Source organism: Microcebus murinus, chromosome 6 (genome assembly GCF_040939455.1).
Source record: "Microcebus murinus isolate Inina chromosome 6, M.murinus_Inina_mat1.0, whole genome shotgun sequence".
In the NCBI taxonomy this organism is placed as follows: domain Eukaryota; kingdom Metazoa; phylum Chordata; class Mammalia; order Primates; family Cheirogaleidae; genus Microcebus; species Microcebus murinus.
Window position 1 is genome coordinate 95,191,170 of NC_134109.1, and position 19,549 is coordinate 95,210,718.

The 19,549-nt window shown below is 35.1% G+C and overlaps 1 protein-coding gene and 1 pseudogene across 1 annotated transcript in view; one reads left to right on the top strand and one right to left on the bottom strand.

The window, feature by feature from the left end:
* ADAM10 (ADAM metallopeptidase domain 10) overlaps positions 1 to 19,549 on the bottom strand; it is a 138,360-nt gene that overhangs the window by 77,704 nt on the left and 41,107 nt on the right. Inside the window, exons 3-4 of the mRNA XM_012783034.3 lie at positions 6,777 to 6,895; positions 3,647 to 3,805 (exon numbers count right to left, since the gene is read on the bottom strand). Of these exons, the coding sequence (XP_012638488.1) occupies positions 3,647 to 3,805; positions 6,777 to 6,895 (278 nt within the window). The remainder of the gene's footprint in view (positions 1 to 3,646; positions 3,806 to 6,776; positions 6,896 to 19,549) is intronic.
* On the top strand, positions 14,278 to 15,387 carry LOC142871515 (ATP synthase F(1) complex subunit gamma, mitochondrial pseudogene; annotated as a pseudogene).

The following is a 19,549-nucleotide window of genomic DNA, read 5'->3' on the forward strand; positions in this document are numbered from 1 at the left end:
CACCATCATATCTAAATGGATATCAAAACACCTTCCAAGTTATTAAATATTTTCACTGAAAACCATCTCTTTGTTCTGGTATAGCCTCAGAAGTCATTCCCCAAGGTTTTCCAAAATAGCAGTATCTTTTTCCTTGGTAGTTTTATACACTAATGCCTATAGTTGCAAAAACAGTATTAAGCGGAGGGTAGCCAAATTCTCATCACAGAATCCCTATCCATTTGCTTCTCGTAAGGATAACACATATAGGGATACCAAATTCACTTAGGAATATACACAGTGATATAAACAATCATGTAGTACTTTAGTTATAAAAATAAATTACTGGCAGTTAAGCAAATTATATGAAAATAATAATATACATTAAAAGGTATCCTCTCCCTTTCAGTTAGCTAAAAAATACAATATCCATTGTTAAACATATTAAGGAGAGAATCTGGCTTAAAATAGCAATAGATGCAAATGTATGGTTTTAGGGAGGCTTACAGATTTCAGAAAAGCCCCAGAAATCCTTGGAGTATAAAGGCAATGACAATTTACAGCTTTCTTCCATGAATGAAGAGCACAAAGTAAAGAAGATGAAGTACACAATTCCCACAAAAGTGGGGCTAATATGTGTGCCTATATCTCATAAGGTTATTGTGAGGATTAAAATAAATAATTCAACTAAAGAACTTTACATAGTGTCAGGTACACATTAAGCCATAACTACTAATACTACTACTTCTAGATCCTTTGATATTCAACATAGAGAGCTTAAAGGGCCAATTAAAAGTAAATTTATCGGCCGGGCATGGTGGCTCACGCCTGTAATTCTAGCACTCTGGGAGGCCAAGGCAGGCAGATCATTTGAACTCAGGAGTTCGACACCAGCCTGAGCAAGAGCGAGACCCAGCCTGAGCAAGAGCGAGACCTTGGCTCTACCACAAATAGAAAGAAGTTAACTGAACAGCTAAATATATATATATATATATATATATATATATATATATATATATAAAAAATTAGCCGGGCATGGTGGTACATGCCTGTAGTCCCAGCTACTTGGGAAGCTGAAGCAGAAGGATCACTTGAGCCCAGGAGTTTGAGGTTGCTGTGAGCTAGGCTGATGCCAGGGCACGCCAAGGCAACAGAGTGAGACTCTGTCTCAAAAAAAAAAAGTAAATTTATCTATCCATCCTCTAGAATGGGAGTAGGTAAACTACAGCTTGCAAGGCAAATGAGTCCTGACACTTGTTTTTGTTTGGTGTGCAAACTAAGGATGAATTTTACATTTTTAAATGATTGGAAAAAAATCCAAAAAATGACATTTTGTGTCAGATGAAAACTGTATGAAATTCAAATGTAGGTGTCCATAAAGTTTTATTGGAAAACAACCACACTCATTCATTTATCAGTTTCTACAGCTGATTTTGCATTACAACGGCAGAACACAGTGGCTACAAAAAAACTCCCATGGCCCCTAAAGCCAAAAATATTTATTATCTGTTCCTTTACAGAAGGTTTGCCAGCCATGGTTTAGAATCTAACATACAGCAACTATTTAGGGATTAAAAGTTAATTTATGGATGTTTTCATTTCTTAAGCCACAGTTCACTTGACAGATGTTTAGATAGTTTTTCAAAAATAACTGTCTAGGTTTATAAAACATTAAAAACTCTGTTTAAGGCACTTCCTTCCCAAACTCCCATTCTCATTTTAATTACTACATTTCCAATTACCAGAGAAGTTACAAACAAAATAACTCTAAACATTACTACTTTTAAGTTCTAATGCCATTATTGATATTTAATAATAAAAAGAATGAGAAAGAGCCTCCTTACCACAAACAAATGTTTACTTGAACAAATATAAAATAAGAGCCAAAAATCAATGGTAAAGTTAAATGCCAAAGAAAATAGAAAACTAAGTCACATCCAATGTCACTGATCCTCCAAGCTAACCCATCATCTTTGGGCAAAAAGAAAGGTTGACATAAATTAAGATATTTGGAACTGTAGGATGCAATATGGGAACAATACAATTATATTACAACAAAGAAATACAAGTGAACATAAGGGAGAATATGCTTAAACTATACACAAGTAGATAACAAAAGGAGGAAAACAAGAGAAATCATAACAGGCAGATCAAATACAGTAGAGGGTACTGATGGGAAGTACAAAGCAAAGGGAAAAGTATGATTTCAATATGATCAGAAGGAAAGGACAATCTTTTCCTCTCCTTCCTTCCCAAAAGGGCTTATTTGATTTTGAGATAATATTCTAAGAAAATATTCCAAGATTTCGTTTTTTATGAAGAATCTGCTGATAAATGCAGATAAATGATATTTGGAATATTAAAGGAACAAAAGAAACAAACTGTATTTGGAAAACTTACATACCCAGATAAGGGACGTAAACCAGCACAAAAGACAAAACTACTAACAAAACTACAAAGCAAGACAACACCAGGCAGATAATAATTCTGTCAGTAGAAAGAAAGGAAGGCAAAGGAATTCACATCCCTATTTATGAAGGAGGATTGTAGGTTGGAGTTTGAAGAAAACTGTGGAGTTTGAAATATCAGGAGGTGAAACTGGCAAAGGAATCAAATAGATATGAGTAAGAAAATGGGCAAGTAGCATTAACGAATTTATGATTTAGCAAGTAGCTAAATCATACTGCATCCTACCTAGAATACTCACGCTATTTTCTATAGTAATCCAGCAGCAGAGATAGCAAGCAGTTAGACACACTTAAGTACAGATATGTCAAAGTTGATGGAGTAAAAATTCGAAAGGTTAAAATTTGTCAGTATAGCACTAGGGGAGAGAATGAAATTGTTGACAATAAATTCCTGTCTGTAAAAAGGAAAATGAATATAGAAGGAAGCTGCCAAGTTAGGAAAGTAGGCAAAAATTGAGACTAGTCTGACTACAGTTAAAAAAAAAAAAATGTTCTGCCTGGTGGTCAGGGAGAAAATGTTAACAATAATATGTGAATATTCAAGCAGCACATAAATTAGAGGAATGTATTTGTGGCATTTCAATGAAACATTCCTGTGACTGGATAACTATGGATATACAGACAATTGAATTAAAAGGTAAAGTCTAAATATATCTTCTATTCTTGAAACACAGAAAAGAGTACTCCCAACAGATTATCATCATATAAAGATTATTGTAGAGAACAAAATCCAAGATAAACTTGGACTCTTGAGATCATAATTTCAAGATCCAAGATTCCAAAAAAGAAATACTCAAAGGATTTAGAAATTTTAAAAATACCTAAAATGTTCCTTAAACACTGCACAGATATCCACACTAAAATTTACATAAGACAATGAAGCTGTTCTACTTTCAGTAGGCCATACACATTAAACTGACTGATGTCAAAATATAGAATTTCAGATTTGGTTGATTCATAGTTCAAATAGAATTAGTTGTATCATATCAACAAAGTAGAACTGTCATGGATTGACAAGGAAATTGCCTCATTATATAGATCTTTTATTCATTAAATTGAGACTTTGCTTGTGAAAACTATTTCCTAGCCTGATAATAGCTTAGGAAAGAAAACAGCTTAGGCTTCATTTGTCTCCACATAGTTTTAACTATTCATATGCCTTTTTACAAAAGGCTATCTGATAAAATGTAAGTACTTACTAATATCATCTTCATGATAAATGACAGAGTGAAATGGCAGAGTTCGGTCTTTAATATATCTCTCTGCTGGCTCAACATAAAATGTACCACCACGAGTCTGGATGAATCCTTCAAATCTTCCATCAATAACAGACCCATGGCTAAAACTTCCTTCTTCACCTATTAAAGAAAGCAACAAATTCTGAAAATTTAATTTGCACATGAATGTTAAATTCATTCTCCTTTAAAAAGCCATTCTTTTTTTTATATATATGTATATATAAATTATATGCATATATATAAAATATCCTGAATACAAATTTACTGGGGAAATTAATTTTCACATAAAATATATCAAGCTGAATTTGAGATGTGAACAGCAATTAGTACTTAGATAAAACATATATCACTACTAATAACAACAATGTTAACATTATCAGTTTTGTTCATCATATTCCTAGCACCTAGCAGTATCTGGCATGCATACAGTAGTCATCAATAAGTAATTGTTAAACTAACTTAAACTTAGAAAGAGGCAAGCAGAACCACTGATAAAATATGTACTACCACAATAAAGACATAAGTATCTTTTGAAAATTTTGCTTTAATTACAATAAGAAAAAAAGCTCCTTTCCCTCCTGATATATTGTACATGAGTCTTTTGACTTCCATGATAAATTTCGGTTTTATAAATACACACTTTTTTTTTTTATTTCAGCATATTATGGGGGTATAAATACATTTTTAAATAGAAAAGTATCAAATATTTCAGAAGTAATTTGAACAAAAGTACATCCACAATTCTTTTTTAAATATTGTACAAAGAATTATAATATTGTCCTATCAATTACACTTCTTTAGTGAAAGAAAACAACAGACAAAAAGGGACCTTTGGTTCTTAACATAATCACAACGTAAAGCTGAGCACCAAAATCAAATGACATTGCGGGGGGAAGGAGAGGGAAAGGACTTTAAACCTTAAATTTGACCATTTAAAATCCTCTCATTAAAATAAAAATCAGGCTTTCCATAATGTCTGAGTTGCAGAATAATATTAATTAGCTGGCTTTGAGTTAATCATAGAATAAAGCGAAGAGCCCAAAACACTAGTATTTTAAAGGACATCATTTTTATGTGCAAACTCATTTAAAGTCTTATACTTTTCTTGACCATCACCTAGTAAAAAGGGGCAGGGTAGGGACTACTAAATTATTTGTCCAGCAAGATAAATAATCAAGAAAATTATAGGGCTCGGCACGGTGGCTCAATCCTGTAATCCTAGCACTCTGGGAGGCCAAGGCAGGAGGATTGCTTGAGCTCAGGAGTTCGACACCAGCCTGAGCAAGAGCGAGACCCATACCTATTTAAAAATAGAAAGAAATTAGCCAAACAACTAAAAATAGAAAAAAAAATTAGCCAGGCATGGTGGCGCACGCCTGTAGTCCCAGCTAGCAGTGAAGCTGAAGCAGGAGGATCACCTGAGCCCAGGAGTTTGAGGTTGCTGTGAGCTAGGCTGACACCACGCACTCTAGCCCAGGTAAGAGAGTAAGAGAAAAGAAAGGAAGGGAAGGGAGGGAAGGGAAGGGAGGGAAGGGAGGGAAGGGAGGGAAGGGAAGGAAGGGAAGGAAGGGAAGGAAGGGAAGGGAAGGAAGGGAAGGAAGGGAAGGAAGGGAAGGAAGGGAAGGAAGGGAAGGAAGGGAAGGAAGGGAAGGAAGGGAAGGAAGGGAAGGAAGGGAAGGAAGGGAAGGAAGGGAAGGAAGGGAAGGAAGGGAAGGAAGGAAGGAAGGAAGGAAGGAAGGAAGGAAGGAAGGAAGGAAGGAAGGAAGGAAGGAAGGAAGGAAGGAAGGAAGGAAGGAAGGAAATTATAGAACACTATAATCTAACATATAAAATCTACACTGATGGAAAAACACTTTCCTTTGGTTACAAAATTGTGAGAGTACAAAAAGCTCAAAATTTAATAATTCAGTTTCACCTACAAGTGAGAAATTTTAAGTGCAGAAATGTCTCATTTATCTGACATAATCAAAAATAGGAAACATTTCTTTAAGCAATTAATTCTTCATGTTATGATTTTGAGAAATCTAATATGTAGAAATGAATTTTCAAACAGTTCAACTTTGTCTTAATACCTGAGATTCTTGAGTATTTATATGTACAGAGTACATAAACACAATGACATTTTGCCCCATCCAATACCCCTAAGAAGATTTTGATTTTTTTTTAGTTTTTTTTATGACTCCTATAAATAGTTTCTCTCACACTGGGTCAGATGTAACTTCCTAATTGGGGTAAGTGTGCCAGCCATGCCCCTCAATACACCTTTTATTTTATTTTATTTTTTTAGAGAGAAGGCCTCGCTCGCTCTGTCTCCCAGGCTGGAATGCAGTGGCACAAACGGCTCATTGCAACCTCAAAGCACTGGCTGCAGCAATTTTCTCCAGCTCAACCTTCCAAGTTAGCTAGGACTATAGGAATGTGCCACCATGCCTGGCTAACTTTCAAATTTTTTTATAGAGACATGGTCTTCCTATGTTGCCCAGGCTGTTCTTAAACTCCTGGCATCAAGTGATCCTCCCACATTGGCCTTCCAAAGTACTAGGATTACAGGCATGAGCTACCATGCCCAGTCCAAATAAATACATCTTTTAAATTTGATGTAGTAAGAGAAATTTGTTAGAATTGTGAACAAAAGCAAATAGATGCTGAAGGAAGGTCTTGGGAGGATTTCCCTACAAGTGACTCTGTCACATTATTTTTGGCTATTAAGATGATCTTTACAATTTCCTTTTAGATTTTTCCTATTTTCCTATAAAACAAAGAAAAGTTACTGCTCGTTTCTTGGATGGAAAATCAGAAAATTGTAAAAGTCATTAAAATTTTTTGAAAACTCCAATAGATTGGAAGTATTGAGAGAGTCAAAATTTTAGACCTTTCAGAAGCCAGATATTCCATAATTCACTAATAAACATACATGTTACATGTAAAGGTAAGTCCAAAGATGACTTCATTTTTTCAAAGACCATTACCCCTTGTGATTAAATCAACCTCTGGATTTATGCCACTTTTCTGAAATATTTGCTTATGTTTCAAAATATACATTTCTTTGTGTAGAAAAAAATTAAAAGGGTTCTGTTAAGGTTCAACTTACCATAAATATGTCCAGTGTAAATATGAGACGTATCATAATCAAGTACTTTATTTGATGTTTCTACTTTAAATTCATCACTGAAAAGGGAAGTGTCCCTCTTCATTCGTAGGTTGAAATGTCTGTAAAATGGAATGGGAAGGGTAAAAAAAACTGAAATTAAAAGGATCCAAGTTTTAAATAATTATTTTTTATTTTAAAAAAAGTTGACCAGGTTACACAATTTGTCTATTTGGGAAATATACTGACCAAGATTTTCTTATAAAGACTCTGCTCTAAAACTCAACCTAGTAGCTGTGGTATGATTCTAAATGATATACAATTAAACACTGTCTAGGATATAAAAAAAATAAATACCTACTGGCTAATTCCTACATGGTAAAACAAGATCAAACAGAAACTGTGCTACTTGAAGATAAAAAGACGAAAAACAAGCTTCCTGGCCCAATTACTATTATTCACCACTATCTGTCTTTTCTCTCTAGCAATTCTGTAGCTTTGCCATTTTCTCCTATTTTCCACAACTCAAATAAGAAAATACACAGGAAAGTGGCATCTATATTAAACATCTCTTCTCTGAAAGGCAAGTCTGCATGCTTTCTTTTACAGACACACACATATGCACAACCTTTCAAATCCTTAATTATTCCCTACAGTTTCTAATTCTTTCAAATTTCAGTTTGGGAATCCTAAAAGAGCAAGATAGTGGCTGAAATCATAGTCATTCTAATTGTCCTCTATAAGGAAGAAGAGGAAAAGACTAAAATATTAAAGTAAAATTAACTAAAGATATGACAACAATCTGGAGTTTAGAATCAAAGCTTAAACCTAAAATTTACCAGCTCAGGATTCCTGTCCATGAAATGAGGGTAATAAAGTCTATCTATCTTATAGAATTATTTTAAATATTAGAGATAATATTTGTAAAGTCATTAACATAGTACCTGGAACAAAGGAGACATACAATAAATGGCAACAAATTAGCTATTGTTACTGAATTCCTAAAACTTTATCAAATCTTTTATAATTGCTATAGAAGTCTACACATGATGGAATTTCTACTCAATGTTTTTTATGACAGATATAACAAAAGTATTAAGTTGAACTATTTTTTATAAATACATTTTGATGAGTACTGTAACAATCTTATTCTTTAAAATACATGCTATAAATTTGAAAAACATTGAAGGGTATGGAGAAACACACAATCACTATACACATTTGTGATATAAACAAATTGGCTCAATCTCTACTGTAGAAAATCAAAATTATAAATGTACATAGCCTTTCATACAGGAATTCCACTTCTAGAAATTTATCTTAAGCATACTTGAACATAAGTGAGATTACTTCCATAATACAAGATTGTGGTATAATAAAAACTATAGGCCGGGCGCGGTGGCTCACGCCTGTAATCCTAGCTCTCTGGGAGGCCGAGGCGGGCGGATTGCTAGAGGTCAGGAGTTCAAAACCAGCCTGAGCAAGAGCGAGACCCCGTCTCTACTAGAAATAGAAAGAAATTAATTGGCCAACTGATATATATATATAAAAAATTAGCCGGGCATGGTGGCGCATGCCTGTAGTCCCAGCTACTCGGGAGGCTGAGGCAGAAGGATCGCTCGAGCCCAGGAGTTTGAGGTTGCTGTGAGCTAGGCTGACGCCATGGCACTCACTCTAGCCTGGACAACAAAGCGAGACTCTGTCTCAAAAAAAAAACAAAAACTATAAAGTTATTCCTCAGTATCCACGGGGGACTGGTTCCAGGAACCCCCAAGGATACCAAAATCCACCGATGTTCAATTCTCTTGTGTGAAATGGTGCAGAATTTGTATATAACCTATACACACTCTCCCATATACTTTAAATTAGTGGTCCCCAACATTTTTGGCACCAGGGACGGGTTTCACAGAAGACAATTTTTCCATGGACCAGGTATAGGGGTGGGGGAGTAGTTTTGAAACGATTCAAGCACATTACATTTATTGTGTAATCAAACCTCTCTGCTAAAGATAATCTGTATTTGCAGCTACTCCCCAACACTAGCATCACCGCCTCAGCATTACCTCAGATCATCAGGCATTAGATTCTCATAAGGAGAGTGCAACCTAGATCCTGGCAGGCACAATTTACAGTAGGGTTCAGCCTCTTATGAGAATCTAATGCCCCCTCTGATCTAACAGGAGGCAGAGCTTATGCAGTGATAAGAGTGATGAGGAGCAGCTGTAAATACAGATGAAGCTTCCCTCACTCACTTACTCACTGCTCACCTCCTGCTGTGCAGCCTGGGTCTGTGGCCTGGGGATTGGGGACTGCAGCTTTAAGTCATCTCTAGATTACTTATAATACCTGATACAATGTAAATGCTACGTAAATTGTTGTTATACTATATTGTTTAAGAAATAATGATAAGGGAAAAAAGTGTATACATGTTCAGTATAGATACAACCATCCTAATTTTTTTCTGAATATTTTCAATCCAAGGTTGGTTGAATCCACAGATGCAGAATCTATACATACAGAGAGGCAACTATATTTGGATTTTGTTCCCAGTTCCCAACACAGAGCTCCTAAAACCTTTGGAATTCCTGAGTGACAGATGTGACTTCACTCTTTTTTTTTTGGCATATTATGGGGGTACAGATTTTAAGGTTTCAATAAATGTCCTTTCCCCCTCTCCCCCCACAAGTCTGAGTTTCCAGCATGACCATCCCCCAGATGGTGCACATCTCACTCATTATGTATGTATATACCCGCCCCCGCCCCCGCCCCCCTGCCCAATACCCTATTACTGTAGTACCTATGTGTCCACTTAGGTGCTGCTCAGTTAATACCAGTTTGCTAAGCCGGGCGCGGTGGCTCACGCCTGTAATCCTAGCACTCTGGGAGGCTGAGGCGGGCGGATTGCTCGAGGTCAGGAGTTCAAAACCAGCCTGAGCAAGAGCGAGACCCCGTCTCTACTAGAAATAGAAAGAAATTAATTGGCCAACTAATATATATATAAAATTAGCCGGGCATGGTGGCGCATGCCTGTAGTCCCAGCTACTTGGGAGGCTGAGGCAGCAGGATTGCTTGAGCCCAGGAGTTTGAGGTTGCTGTGAGCTAGGCTGACGCCATGGCACTCACTCTAGCCTGGGCAACAAGCGAGACTCTGTCTCAAAAAAAAAAAAAAAAAAAAAAAATACCAGTTTGCTGGTGAGTATATGTGGTGCTTGTTTTTCCATTCTTGGGATACTTCACTTAGTAGTATGGGTTCCAGTAGAATAAGAGTAAAGAGTGACTTTACTCTTATTCATGAGTCTGTTTTATACATACCTGAGTTTATGCTAATGAGATGACTTAGGGTGGAGACCCTAGATAGCCTCAGGATGGGTATACATACAACTGCAAAAATCTGAATAAGCTCTATGCATTGCACCAATATTAATCTTAGTTTTGATATGGTACTATAGTTGTATAAGTTGTTGACTTTGGGAGAGACTGGGAAGGATGCCCAAGACATCCCTGTATGTTTCCTTGCAACCTTCTGAGAATCTACAATTATTTTAAAAGTAACACTGTTTTTTAAAAAATCCAGACAATATTACAACAATCAAAATGCTAAATATCCAATTAAAAATCTCTAGATATAAAGAGGCAAGAAATGTAACCCAAAATACAAGGGCTGTCCAGAAAGTTATCTAGTCATGGGTACAATGGATACATGGATAAAATGGCTATATACTTTCAAGACATCCCTCGTAAAAAGAGAAAAATCAGTCAAAAAAGAAAAAAAAATAGAAATGAGCAATAATGAAATTAGCAGATATAGACTTTATTGTCCATATAGTATAAATATGTTCAAGAATAGGAAAAACATCAGCATGAGTAGAAAACAGAAGCTGCAAAAAGAAACAAACTTCCAAAGTTAAAAAACATAATTTCTGAAATTTATTTAATTTAAAAAAATCACTGGATTGGCTTAAGAGCAAGTGAGAGACTACAGAAAAGAATATTAGTAAACTTAAAGACAAACTATCCAACTTGATGTATAGAGAAATAAAGACTTCTAAAAAAGAAAAATAAAAGAGCCTTAGTAACCCATGAGACAGTAAAAGGAAGGAGACTGAAAAAGTATTTGATAAAATGATGAACAAAACTCTTCCAAATTGATAAAACTATAAACCCACAGGACTAAGAAGCTTAACAAATAAGATATGTACAAAGGAAACACACTAGAACATACCACAGTCACTGCTGAAAACCACTGTTAAAGAGAAAATCATAAAGCCAAGAAAAAGACAATGATTATTATAGGTAGGAGAAGGACTGCTGATTTTATCATTAGAAATAATGCAAGCTAGAAGTTATTGGAATATCTTTTTTTTAATGCTGAAAGAAAAACAATGTCAACCTAAATTCTATATCCAAAAGAAAGATCATTCAAAAATAAATTGCTGGGCCGGGCGCGGTGGCTCACGCCTGTAATCCTAGCTCTCTGGGAGGCCGAGGCGGGCGGACTGCTGGAGGTCAGGAGTTCAAAACCAGCCTGAGCAAGAGCGAGACCCCGTCTCTACTAGAAATAGAAAGAAATTAATTGGCCAACTTATATATATATACAAAAAATTAGCCGGGCATGGTGGCGAATGCCTGTAGTCCCAGCTACTTGGGAGGCTGAGGCAGGAGGATTGCTTGAGCCAGGAGTTTGAGGTTGCTGTGAGCTAGGCTGACGCCACGGCACTCACTCTAGCCTGGGCAACAAAGCGAGACTCTGTCTCAAAAAAAAAAAAAATAAATAAAATAAATTGCCAATGAAGAATGAAAGAGAAGACATCATTAACAGTACTGTAGATATTTAAAAAATAATAAAGAAATTATTAACTTAATGAAAATAAATTCAACTATTTAGATAAAATAAATTCCTTAAAAGGTACAAATTATGAAAACTATCACAAAATATAGAAAATCTGAATAACCCCATTATCTACTAAAGAAACTGAACACATCATTTAAAACTGTCCCAAAAGGAAAACACTAGGCCCAGAAAGTTCTCAATGTTGTATAAAATTCTTTTAATAAAAGAGGAGGGAAGACTACTCAACTCATTTTATGAGGCGCACATTACCCTATATCCCCAAACCAAAGACATTACAAGAAAACTACAGACCAAAATCCCTTATGAACATAAAAATTCCAACCACATATTAGAAAACTGAACAAAGCAATATATAAAAAAGACAATATATCACAAGTAAGTGTAGTTTATTCCTAGAATGAAAGGTTAGTTTAACATTCTAAAATGGTCAATCTAATTCACCATATTCCAAGGGGAGAAAACCCACATAATCATCTCATTCAGTGCAGAAAAAGCACCTGAAAAATTTTAGCACCCATTCATGATAAAAATGCTTAGCAGTAGAAAAACAAATTTAAAAAGAAAAACACAAAAACAAAATTCTCAGCAAACTAAGAGACATGATAAAATTCACCTATAAAACTCCAATTAACATCACATTTAAGGGTGGAAGACTGAATACTTCTTTCCTAAGATTGGTACTAAGGCAAAGATGTTCACACTTGTCACTTCTATTCAGCACTGTACTGAACGTCTTGGTTAGTGCAATAAGCCAAGAAAAATAAATAAAAGACATCCAGTTTGGAAATGAAAAAATAAAACTGAAATTTGTTCCTAAGTATTTTTTAAAATGCTGTTGTAGATGAGATTGTTTTTAAAATTTCATCTTCCAATTGTTGTGGCTAGTACATAAAAATACTTTTTTTTCCTAGTAGTTTTAGGGTAGCTTTCTTAGAGTTTTCTACATAGAATATCTTGTTATCTATAAAAAATGGCATATAATTTCTATAAAGAATATTTTGAAAAATCATTAATCTATCATTATATGTACTATCTATCTCTAAAAGACCATCTTCATTAAACAGACTAAATATTAATTTAGCATTTATTATTATTAGAGCAAAATATTTGGACCCTGAAATATGTGATATTTGTGATAACATTAGTATTCGACACAGCATTTGTGTGATAGCATTAGGTAAAAGCTTCAGAAGAGGGTAAAAGCTTCAAAAAGATACACACACACACACAAACACACACACACACACACATATATAAAAAATAAGAACAGTCATCAGGGTTGGGGAACATATAGAAATGATAAATCGTTAAAGTGATGGATACCTCAAATATCCTGACTTGGTCATTACACACACTATGCATGTAACAAATATCACATGTACCCTATAAATATGTATAAATGTCAATTAAAAATTTAAAAATAAACAAAAAAATAAAATCACCTCATGTATACAAAACATTATTCCCAGTATTGATTTAAATTGGATTAAAACTCCATATAAAATCAGTTCTCAATTATATATGCAGAATCAAGTAGCATAAATAATTTTTAAAAATCAAATTTTAAATCATATCCCAAAATACACTGCTTTAAATATCAAAATTAATTTGCATCTAAAACACACATCAACAGAATAAATGAGAGCCTAGAAGGCAGATAAATAGTAGAAAAAAGAGAGACCGAATTAAAGATTGTCACAATCCATAAACTACAAATGAATAATCAAAGATGGACATAATTTATTCCATTAACCAAGCCACTGGATTCCAATTTCCTAATCTTAAATCCACTAAAATCTGTTTGACAGTTCATGTCCTTATACTATTTTAGTATTTCATAAAATGCAAATTCTTTGCAATATTTCTTTCGGATAACATATTATAAAATACTAACAATAAAAAGTTGTTGGCCGGGCGCGGTGGCTCACGCCTGTAATCCTAGCTCTCTGGGAGGCCGAGGTGGGCGGATTGCTCGAGGTCAGGAGTTCGAAACCAGCCTGAGCAAGAGCGAGACCCCGTCTCTACTATAAATAGAAAGAAATTAATTGGCCAACTAATATATATAGAAAAAATTAGCCGGGCATGGTGGTGCATGCCTGTAGTCCCAGCTACTTGGGAGGCTGAGGCAGAAGGATTGCTTGAGCCAGGAGTCTGAGGTTGCTGTGAGCAAGGCTGACGCCACGGCACTCACTCTAGCCTGGGCAACAAAGTGAGACTCTGTCTCAAAAAAAAAAAAAAAGTTGTTAACTAACAAACCACATACTACCTTCTTAGTTTTGCAATAAGCCCTCAATATAAAATCACCCGAAAATATAACGTGATTCTTGAATTTTTAAACTTTGGCTCAAAGGTCAGAAAAAGTGTAGTGAATGTTGCCTTACAAAAATCATTATATTTCAGGAAGCAGTTTGGTGGTCTTTCACAAAGTTAAACATAAAATTGTCATATGATCCAACAATTCCACTTCTAGGTATATGCACAAAGAAGTTGAAAGCAGGGATTTAAACAGATACTTACACACTCATCGTAACACTATTCACAGAAGCCAAAAGATGGAAAGAACCCAAATGTTCACCAATAGATGAATGGATTTTTAAAAACGTATGTATGTCCGCGCGTGCGCCGTGAGGCCTGTCTGAGTGACCTTCAGCGCGGTTGGGTCCAAGTTTGAAATATGGCAACTTTGAAAGATATTACCAGGCAACTGAAGTCCATCAAGAACATCCAGAAAATTACCAAGTCTATGAAAATGGTAGCAGCAGCAAAATATGCCCGAGTTGAGAGGGATCTGAAACCAGCTCGAGTGTACGGAACAGGATCTTTGGCTCTTTACGAAAAAGCTGATATTAAGGTGCCTGAAGACAAGAAGAAGCACCTCATCATTGGTGTGTCCTCAGATAGAGGGCTTTGTGGTGCCATCCATTCCTCAGTTGCCAAGCAGATGAAAACTGAGGTGGCTTCGCTCACAGCAACCGGGAAAGAAGTTATGATTGTTGGAATTGGTGAAAAAATCAGGGGCATACTTTATAGGACTCATTCTGACCAGTTTCTGGTGGCGTTCAAAGAAGTGGGCAGAAAGCCCCCTACTTTTGGAGATGCGTCAGTCGTTGCCCTTGAGTTACTAAATTCTGGATATGAGTTTGATGAAGGCTCTATCATCTTTAATCGTTTCAGATCTGTCATCTCCTATAAGACAGAAGAAAAACCCATCTTCTCTCTTAATACCATTGCAAGTGCTGAGACTATGAGTATCTACGATGATATTGATTCTGATGTGCTGCAAAATTACCAAGAATACAATCTGGCTAACATCATCTACTACTCTTTGAAGGAGTCTACCACCAGTGAGCAGAGTGCTAGGATGACAGCCATGGACAACACCAGCAAGAACGCTCCTGATATGATTGATAAGTTGACTTTGACATTCAACCGCACCCGCCAAGCTGTCATCACGAAAGAGTTGATTGAAATTATCTCTGGTGCTGCAGCTCTGGATTAATGAAAATCAAGTTCCATCCTCAGATAAGAGGTAAAGAAGGAAAATTCAGCCAGCTGATTTGTTTTTAACTTACTGCTATTTTGTCAGAAGAAGTTGTTGCTCCACTGCTGAAGACAGCAAGATATTTGTAAATTATCTTACAATAAACAACTTAAAATAAGAAAATCATTGTCTTATAAGAATAGTTAAACATTTTCAAAATGAGATGATGCTAAAATATTTTAAAATATGAACATGCTACTATTAAAAATTTTTAGTAGAAAAAATAAATAAATAAATAAATAAATAAGTAAGTAAATAAATAAAAACGTATGTATGAGTGGTATATATAAACAATAGAATATCACGCATCTCTAAAAAGTAATGAAATTCTTATATTTGCTACAACACAGATGAACCTTGAAAATATTCTGATAAGTGAAATAAGTCACATATAAATCAGTGAAAAAGAAAGACATTATGGTAAGTGAAATAAGTCAGTCACAAATATTCTACAATTCCACTTATCTGACGTACCTAGAATAGGCAAATTCATCAAGAGAGAGTGGTTAGTTGCCAGGGTGTGGAGGGGGAGAAAAATGGGGAGTCACTATTTAATGAGTATGTAGTTTCTGTTTGGGATGATGGACAGTGATGATGTTTGCACAAAATTATGAATGTACTTAATGCCACTGAATTGTACACATAAAAATGGTCTGAATGGTAATTTTAGTGTTATTTTACATCAATAAAAATAAATTTTTAAAATCACTGCATTCCAAAAGCTGGGGTATAATTCGTACAGCCACCTTTTCTTATGCATATGATTTTTTTCCCTTCTGAAGAATCTTAATGACAATCAATGGCCATCTTTCTTAATGGTAAAATGCCCAAGAGAATAACATTCTTAAATACATACAGTACGGTGGTTTACAGTTTTCAGAGCACCTCTACATATATTACTGCATCTTACCCTCACGGTAACAGTGCAAAGAAGGCATAATAAATATTTTAATCAATGGGTATGACTGAAAGTCACAAGACTAGAATTAGGACTAGAATTCTAATATTTGGTTGCTGCATATTGCTCTTTCCAACATATTACAAATGCCTCCCAAGCATGTGATAAAAAAAGACAAGCTAACACATGCTGAGCGTTGTAGTAGTGTCAATGTAATACTATGTCTCTACCAAGTCACCTTTAAAATCTGAATAAATGCAAGTAAAAAACAGAAATGAAAATATAACTTCATTTGACTTTCACTGAAAATTGTGCTTTATAATACTACCATAACAAATTCTCTTTGATTATTAATACTTGAACCACTTTTCAAGACTATGGCTAAACTCTGTCCTCTTTTTACTATGTGTCTTTTAGCAGGTTTAGATCTTTCTATTATTATTATAATATATTACACTGTCATCAAAGATAAACTTTAGATTTCCTTTGAAGAGGTAAAGTGTCCTGCATAAAAAACATTTCTATTGGGAATGTTTTCATGCCCTTAGATTTAACTATTACATTGATTTTATGAATCAACAGTATTATGTCTGTCATCTTGATTATAGTAGTTTTGTTATAATTCTTTTTTGGCTTTCACATTATGGTAAAGTTATAAAGAATGGAATGAAGTTATAGTGGCACTAAATCAGTTTAACACATGATAGCAATTTGAAAAAACACACCAAACAGATGCTGATTTTCCAGTCTCAGTGCTCTGAATATGCAGTTCCATCATGTGGTAATAATAATTTGTTTTCCTTTCTCAGGCTTTGGACAATCACTCTATATCCAAATCAGACAAATGATAGAGATATTAGAAAGACCTTTGGTACAGAGCAATGAAATAAATTATTTTAGGATATGGTCCATAAGTTTTCTGGAAGATTACGTACCTTCTACATCTCTATATGGAGCACCAACTTTCTATAGGCTAGAACAGTGAGAATATAGAGTAGTCCCCTTATCATGTTGTTTCAGTTACCCATGGTCAAATGAGGTCCAAAACTAGCTGAGTATACAATAAGATTTTGAGAGAGAGACCATATTTACGTAACTTTTACCACAGTATATTATTATAATTGTTCTATTTTTTCTTTTTAATTGTTCTATTTTAATATTTGTTATTGTTGTTACTCATACTGTACCTAATTTATAAATTAAACTTTATCATAGGTAGGCATGTATATAAACAGTATAAACAATATATATAGAGTTTGATACTATCTATGGTTTCAGGCATTTGCTGGGGGTCTTACAGCCTCCATTAAAAAGGAGGGACTGCTGCTCCATTAAAAAGAAGTTGACTTTTCTTATGGGATTGCTATTTTAGCTAAAGATACTATAGCTCTCAGAAGAAAACAGCAATACTGGGTGCATCCTGCGAACTAAAGCCATAATAGGACTAAAAGCCCCAACTAACGAAATACCTTGGCAATACAGAGAGAAAACATGAGGTCAAAAACCTTGCTTCAAGGTACTATCAGAGTAATCTAGACTCCCAGAGACCAGGACTGTCTTTATAAACAGAGTTCTAGCATACCTAAAAGGGAACAGGACTTTGGTACATGTGGGTTAGTAATTAGTAGGAATAATTATACTTAACTAGGGCATCACTGATGTCTCCAGATGTTCATTTCCTCTTAACGTTTATCTTCTTAATAAAAATGCTTAAGAGTCTCGATTCAAATTATTTTTTAAGACAAGTTGCTAATGTTAACATGAATTATTATTGAGTCAATTTTCTAGTTTATTTCCATTGATACATTCTGAAATAGAAAAGTCCTTTTTTCAAATTATCTTACAGAAGCCCAATATTAAAAAAAAAAGGGATAAAATAGAACAGGTCTATAGAGGCAGAAAGGACAGAGTCAGCCAATGTACACTCCTCACTGAGCAGTACTTGAAGGCAACTTCCACTGAAATTTTATGGCTCTACAGTTTGAAAAACACAGTTCCAGGTTACCCTGGGGTAGATAAATTTCTTCAAATAAGCAAAAACACACAAAAATCTACAAGAGTCCCTAAGGAGGCTAAAAGTGAAACTAAAACTTAAGCTAAACTGAGTAACTTTATCCTGTACAAGAACAACAAGTGAATCTCATACGAAGGAGAGCCAAGGGAAAGAACTTGTCATGATGGCATGATTATAGAACACATGAACATGTATTATACATGCGTACAGAATAAGTAAATTTAGGCTAAATGCAATGGCTCATGCCTGTAATCCCAGCACTTCTGGAGGCCAAAGTAGGAGAACTGCTTGAGGCCAAGAATTTGAGACCAGCCTGGGCAACAAAGCAAGGCCCCACTGCTACAAAAAAATTGAAAATAAAAAATTAGCCAGGCATGGTGTCACACCCTTGTAGTTCCAGCTACTAGGAAGGTTAAAGCAAGAGAATCACTTGAGTTCAGGAGTTCAAGGCTGCAGTGAGCTATGGTCACACCACTGCACTCCAACATGCACAACAGAGTGGAACCCTATCTCTAAAGAAACAAATAAGTAAGTAAATAAATTTATCTACTGGAGAAAAAATAAGATTTCTGTAAATGGCTTCCAATCTCATGCAAGTACATAGTTAAATAATTGGCAAGCAAACTTATATATAAAACACTGAAAAAATAACAAGGTTTAAGAATAGAGGGAAACTTCAATTTTTCAGATTCCCGATGTGGATCAAATGTATAAAATCATAACATCACCTAAATTTACTAATTTAACAAATCAGAGAAGGATGACTTTACCAAGATCACTCAAAATCAGAGTCTGAATCTGAACCAAGGTCTTCAATTCCCCAACCACCAACCTTTCCACCACACCAACTACAGTTCCCTGCTTAGGATATGTAACAGAGCTCCAAGATAGCAAAATGCAGAACAGCTTCCTGGTAAAAGATAAAAATAAAAGACTGACTTATAAAGTATAATCAATGGAATTCTATCTAAAAGAAGGATTTGTCAATGAAAAAGAATCTGAAAGAAGGAGATCAAAGAAGTAAAAACTAGCAGTGCACACTCATGCCTCAGAAATGTCATTCGTATTAAGTTGGACAAAGTGAACTCTAAGGTCTCTCAAGATAAAGAAAGTGAAAGATCCACTCAGTTTGACAGGTGAGAGTAAGCTATTTGAGAAACTAAAACATAAAAAGATTTTGGGAGTCACATACATGGGCAGAAAAATTTTATTATGGACAAATAAAATGTCTGTACTTCACACCTTTCCAAAGAAATTTGCCAAGCTATACTTGTAAGATAACTGGGTCCTGGCAATCAATACCAGAGAATAAGTAGAGATGGTATTTAAAGATATTGGCCCATTATGCTCTTGTAAACAAAATGCCAAAAAATATACTGGCTGTTATGAATCATTAGAGACTCAAATAAAAAATGTTACTACAATACATCCAAATATGGACTAGTAATCTGTGTAATTAGACCCAGCAAGA